Here is a 6,041-nt window from a genome sequence, read left to right as displayed (position 1 = left end):
TTGGCCAGGCTTTGGGAAAGGATTTAAGAGATCTGAAATTAACTGATAGTAGCTTAATTCAATATGTGGATGATATCCTTATTTGTAGTCCCACTCAGGAGGCCTCTCTGGCTGTGGCCACAGAAACCCTGAATTTCTTAGGTACTCAGGGCTACAGGGTCTCTTTGAACAAAGTTCAAAGAGCAAGTCAGTCTGTAAAGTATCTGGGCCATGAATTAACTCCTACTTCTCGATCCCTAACCTCTGAGAGAAAGAAGGCAATCTTGTCTATCCCTATTCCAGCCACCAAGAAACAGCTCCAAACCTTTTTAGGCATGGCTGGATACTGTAGACTCTGGATCCCTAATTTTAGTCTTATTGCTAAGCCTCTTTATAACTCTACTCAAGGCCCTGACTCACTCCCTCTGGAGTGGGGCCCTGACCAGGCTCAAGCTTTTGAGACTCTGAAAGCCAAATTGACCACCACTCCAGCATTAGCTCTACCCAATCTAGAAAAACCTTTCACTCTCTATGTTGATGAAAGGAGAGGACAGGCCTTGGGAGTCCTAACCTAGGCTTTAGGACCCGACCCCAGACCTGTTGCCTATTTTTCAAAACAATTAGACTCTGTGGCTACTGGATGGCCTGCATGCCTCAGGGCAGTAGCTGCTACAGCCACTCTAATTGAGGAAGCCTCTAAACTTACACTTGGCCAGCCCCTGGAAGTTCTGACTCCACATAGAGTTCAGAGTATACTGGAGGCAAAGGGCCACCAGTGGCTAGCTAGCGGCAGGCTCACCAAATATCAAGCCTTGCTCTTAGATACCCCTGACCTAATCCTTCGGGTGTGTCGTATGCTTAACCCAGCAACTCTCCTCCCAGACAGCTCACACTCAGACACTCTCATACATGACTGTGAGGAGACCTTGGACTGCATTCATGCTAGTCGACCGGATCTGAAAGATTTGCCTCTCCTGAACCCTGAAGCAGATTGGTATACAGATGGGTCTAGCTTTATTGAAAAAGGGGTTAGGAGGGCTGGGTATGCAGTAGTCAGCCTCCACCAAACCATAGAGGCAAAACCCCTGCCCCCTGGGACCTCTGACCAGAAGGCAGAGTTGATAGCACTCACCAGAGCCCTAGAGCTAGGGGAAAATAAAAGAGTAAATGTTTTTACTGACTCAAAATATGCTTTCCATTTTCTACATGCCCATGGAGCAATTTGGAAAGAAAGGGGATACCTGACAGCAAAAAATTCCCCTATCAAACATGCCCAGGAGATTTTACATCTCCTCCAAGCTGTTCAAAAGCCATCAGAGATAGCTGTTATCTTTTGCAAAGGCCAGATCCAGCCAGAAGACTCAGGGACAGCTCAAGGGGGCTCCCAGATACCACACTCCAGACTCAAGGTGGTTCCCTAAGACTGTGCCCTCATCAATCCCACTTTTGGACAGTTCTGATTAGTAGGAAGCTTATTCTGATATTACACCTAAATTTACCTTTTTGTAGATTGCATCTGGAGTCAAACAGGCATTCTGAATCCCTCCTTCACACGACAGGCTTCAAGTACTTCAAGAGAGCTATCATGTTGCCTGGTGTTTTCTCTTCTCCAAACCAAACATAAATACTTCCTTTAACCAATCCACATAAATCCTGGGTCTGACGTCCTTCACTATTCTGATTTCCCTCTTTTCCATCTTTTCAATATCCTTCTTAAATTGTAGATCCCCAAAACATGACAAGTGAATGGATATATGAAATGGGTGATAATGTTAAAAATGAAGGTGTTAAACAGAACAAAAGAAGCATGAAATCTCGGATTTGGAATTTGGGCCTCGTAATCTGACTCCTATCTAAACAGTAATTCCCTTCACAACATTCCCACCAAATGGTTAGCCAACCTTCACATGAAGAGTTCTGGGGGAGAAACTCATTATCTCCTTTCCCCTCTGAGAGAGCCATTATTATTAGCCACCTTTTCTTGACATTAAGTTGAAATATACCCCTTGAAAACACATTTCCATTGTTTGGTTCTCCTCTCTAGGCTCAAACAGGTCTAATCCCTGTGCCCCATGACATAATATCAAATATTTGAAGATAGTTTCTGAATCATATCACCCAAACTGTTCTCTGGGAAAGCATCCCCAGTTACCAAAAGTAGTGTGGAATCCTGCTACTCCCACCACCCAGGTTATTCTCCTCTGGATGCTCTCCATCAATATCTATCTACAAATGAGCTATACGGTGATGTGGGCGTAGGGAGGTCCTGAAAAGGACCTCCAAGGAAAACTGTCTTCCACCCAAAAACAGAGCTTGTTGGGAGCATGGTCAGAAGTATAGGTGCTCATGTGTTGATTCCATTGACTCTCCTAGCCTGGACCTTACTTCTTCTACCCTCAGTACTAATTTCTCTTTTATTTGACTTCAGATCCAGCCAAGGTCACAATGAAAAACCTCACTACATTGACTGAGTTCATCCTGTTGGGACTGACAGATGCCCCTGAGTTCCAGGTTGTGATTTTCCTCTTTCTCCTCCTCACCTACATGCTTAGTATCATTGGCAACCTGACCATCATCATCCTCACGCTATTGGACTCCCACCTCCAAACTCCCATGTATTTCTTCCTTCGGAATTTTTCCATCTTAGAAATTTTCTTCACATCTGTTTTTACTCCCAGACTGCTGTTCAGCATCTCAACAGGGAACAAAACCATCAGCTTTGTTGGCTGCTTCCTTCAGTACTTTTTTGCCATATTTTTGGGGGCCACTGAATTTTACCTCCTTGCCGCTATGTCCTATGATAGGTATGTCGCCATCTGCAAGCCCCTGCATTACACAACCATCATGAGCAGCAGAGTCTGCATCCTACTAATTCTTTGTACTTGGCTGGCTGGGTTATTGATTTCTGGCCCAGCAGTTCTACTGGCAGGTAGTCTGAACTTCTGCTCCTTCAATACCATGGATCATTATTACTGTGATACTGTTCCACTTTTGAAACTCTCCTGTTCAGACACAGGTCTGACTGAGCTACTCGATACTCTCTTAGCCTCAGTGACACTTCTGCTAACTCTAGTGCTGGTGCTTCTCTCCTATACAAACATCATCCGTACAATTCTAAGATTTCCTTCTGCTCAACAGAGGAAAAAGGCTTTTTCTACTTGTTCCTCCCACATGATTGTCATCTCTCTCTCTTATGGAAGCTGCATGTTTATGTACATTAATCTCTCAACAAAAGACATCAGCTTCCATAAGGGAGTAGGTATCCTCCAAACTTCAATTGCTCCTCTCCTAAATCCCTTCATTTACAGCCTAAGGAACAAACAAGTGATCCAAGCCTTCAAGGACTTGATCCAAAAGATCACAAGTCATGGATGAATTAATAGAATTCAAGCCTGGATGGAAAATAGAACCCAAAAATGGATGAATTCAGTTTAAATCAATTCAATAAACATTTATTTTTTTCTACTGTGTACAAGGTGCTATGCCAGACACTGAGGACAAAGACAAAAATGAAATATGTCCTTGCCCCAGGATACTTATATTCTACTGCAGGAATAGAATACATATACTGATAAGTAAATGCAAAGTAATTTCAAAGGGGACAGAGAATTAACACTTAGGGGAGGAGAGAAGGATCAGTAAAAGCCTTATTTAGGAAGGGGCAATTAAGCTGAACTTTGAAGGATGCTAGAGGTCCTAAGAGGCAAGAGTCCAGACATGGTAGACGAACAACACTCAAGCACAGAGTGTGGAGATGGAATGTCTTCTATAGGGAACAGCTAGCAGGATATTCTGATGGAAATGGATAGTGCATGAAGAAGAGAAAGAGAAAATACGACCAGAAATCTAAGTGGGAGTGGAAGACTTTAAAAACTAGATTGAGGATTTTTACAATCTATATTCTAGAGATAAGAGGGAGCTATTAAAGAATTTTGAATAGAGAAGTGACATGATCAGACTTGTATTTTAGAAATGTCATATTAACAGTGTGTGGAGAACAGATTTAAAGGGCAGAGTCTGGAAACAGACAGAATTAAACATCTGAAGTTCAAAAAAGCTTGTTCTGTCTCAAACAGTGTCAAGAGTCATAGACTGACAGGCTAAATTTTGATCAGAAAAGGATAACCCACCCCACCTAGTTATCAGGTTGGTGAGATGACTAGAAATCCAGTCATAGAAGGATCAGCTGAAATGAAGTTTTTGTTTAGCCTAGGGGAAACACAACCCAGAAGGAAACATGAATATTGCCTTCTAATACTTTAAGGTTGGACATAGGGAAGATATTGTATATCTTTTGCATTACTTCTCTTGAGCATCTCTTCCTTGATCATATGTTGAGCCTCCTTAATGCCCACAGTGTCAGTCCATTGTTCTTTGGGTGACCCAGAACTTATCCATTGTAGACTGTTTTGAGACAATAGAGAATCACTGAAAAATATTGTTCTTAAAAAGATGGACCTATGTTCCAGGGAAACATTTGAAATCACTAAAAGTACACCATAATTTGCAACTCACTTGTAATCTAACCCATGCTCCTTTTATCCAATTCTTGTTCCAGTTCACTATCCATTTGCAATGTTTGTCCAAGACATATGTACTAATGCACCTTCTCTATGGGCTATCTAAGCAACTATAAGTCAAGGCTGGACAATAAGTATTCTGCATCTTCTTAGATGAAACTGCATAAACAAATTCATTAAAAGGAGATAGACTAGACATGTGAAAAGAGTGAGAGATAACCCATGTGTACTCCATGGAGAGCCACTGAATATCAAAGGATCAATTTATGGGGCATAGTTCTTCCTCACTTGGAATTATATGACACAGCCATGAATCACACTGAATAAGAAGGAGTGGGTGTGTTAGTTACCACTATTGAAAAGAGTATTCCCACCCACAAGATGAGATCTCTCCTTGAATCCACAGGTCCTACTCCAATGGCTTGCTCAATGAGTAAAGCCCTCAGTCGTCCTATATAGAAATATACTGAGAACTTGGGCCTCACTCTTCCATGTCGCCTTCAACTCCTAGGGTTACCCCTGAGGGATTGTGGTATCTTTTTCCAATGCCCTGAGCACAAGCCACATTGTGGTGCCCCCACTGTTAGCTTCCAGTCACTAGCACCCCAGTTCCATCTAACCAATAAGCAGCAATCAACTTTCACAGAGACTGTTTGTTTTAAAAATATGGTAAGAACAGTACAAACATTTCCTGCCAATACCTTGGAAGGGCACACTCTCCCCCTATCGTTTACATAGTATTTCTCCCAATTAGTCCTCTCCTTTCTACTCACACTGCCAGCACACCAGGTCAAGCTCTCATTATCTTTTGTCCCTACTTCTCTAACACCTTCCTTAATGAAGATCCTACTTGTGGTCTTCTCTCTCTAATACATCTTTCACATAGTCACCAGAGTAATTTTCTTTATGCATAGTTCTGACCACATTACTCTCAACCTCAAAAACAGTCAATTCCCTTCTCTTTCCTAGCAAATAAAATGCAAACTGGATATCCTGTCATTCAAGGCCCTTCACAATCTGGCTTTAACTTCCCTGTCCAGCCTTGTTTCTCTTTACTGTCTTTCACCTACTCTAGTTTCTACAAGTCACAATGGACAATGAATTATCTGTTTTCCAGTCCCGTACTGACCTCTCCTATATCATTGTATTGACTTAGCCATTAACCATTCCTGGAATGCATATCCCTGGCCTTGAAAAGTCTGCACAATCATAACTGGTAAAACTCCTTCTCTTACTTCAAGGCCCAGGCCAAGTACTCCTTCATCTATGCTTTTTCTGATTGACTCAGAAGAAGAGCTCTTTCAGCCTCTTTAATTTTTTCCTAGCACTTTATCTGAACCTTTTATTTGCACTTTTGACATATTAGAATTTTTGCATTTTAGAATTAGAGTAGGTCATGCATATGTCTGAAACCCTCTACTAGACTATAATCTTCCCAAAGAAATAGACTGTATTGTTTTCTCTCCTTGAATCCACAGGTGCTAGTCCAATGGCTTGCTCACTGAGTAAAGCCCATAATAAAAACAATCTGGTACTGGCTAA

General features: G+C 41.9%; 1 protein-coding gene across 1 annotated transcript; it reads left to right on the top strand.

Annotated features, from left to right (window-relative positions):
• Positions 1–2,424: 2,424 nt before the first annotated feature.
• On the top strand, positions 2,425–3,354 carry LOC118851290 (olfactory receptor 2AP1-like). The gene has a single exon (XM_036760753.1). The coding sequence runs from the start codon at positions 2,425–2,427 to the stop codon at positions 3,352–3,354; it is 930 nt and encodes a 309-aa protein (XP_036616648.1).
• Positions 3,355–6,041: the final 2,687 nt, after the last annotated feature.

This window comes from Trichosurus vulpecula, chromosome 5, assembly GCF_011100635.1.
Source record: "Trichosurus vulpecula isolate mTriVul1 chromosome 5, mTriVul1.pri, whole genome shotgun sequence".
Lineage (NCBI taxonomy): Eukaryota > Metazoa > Chordata > Mammalia > Diprotodontia > Phalangeridae > Trichosurus > Trichosurus vulpecula.
Note: the sequence above shows the minus strand (reverse complement) of the source record. Positions and strands in the feature narration are given on the sequence as shown.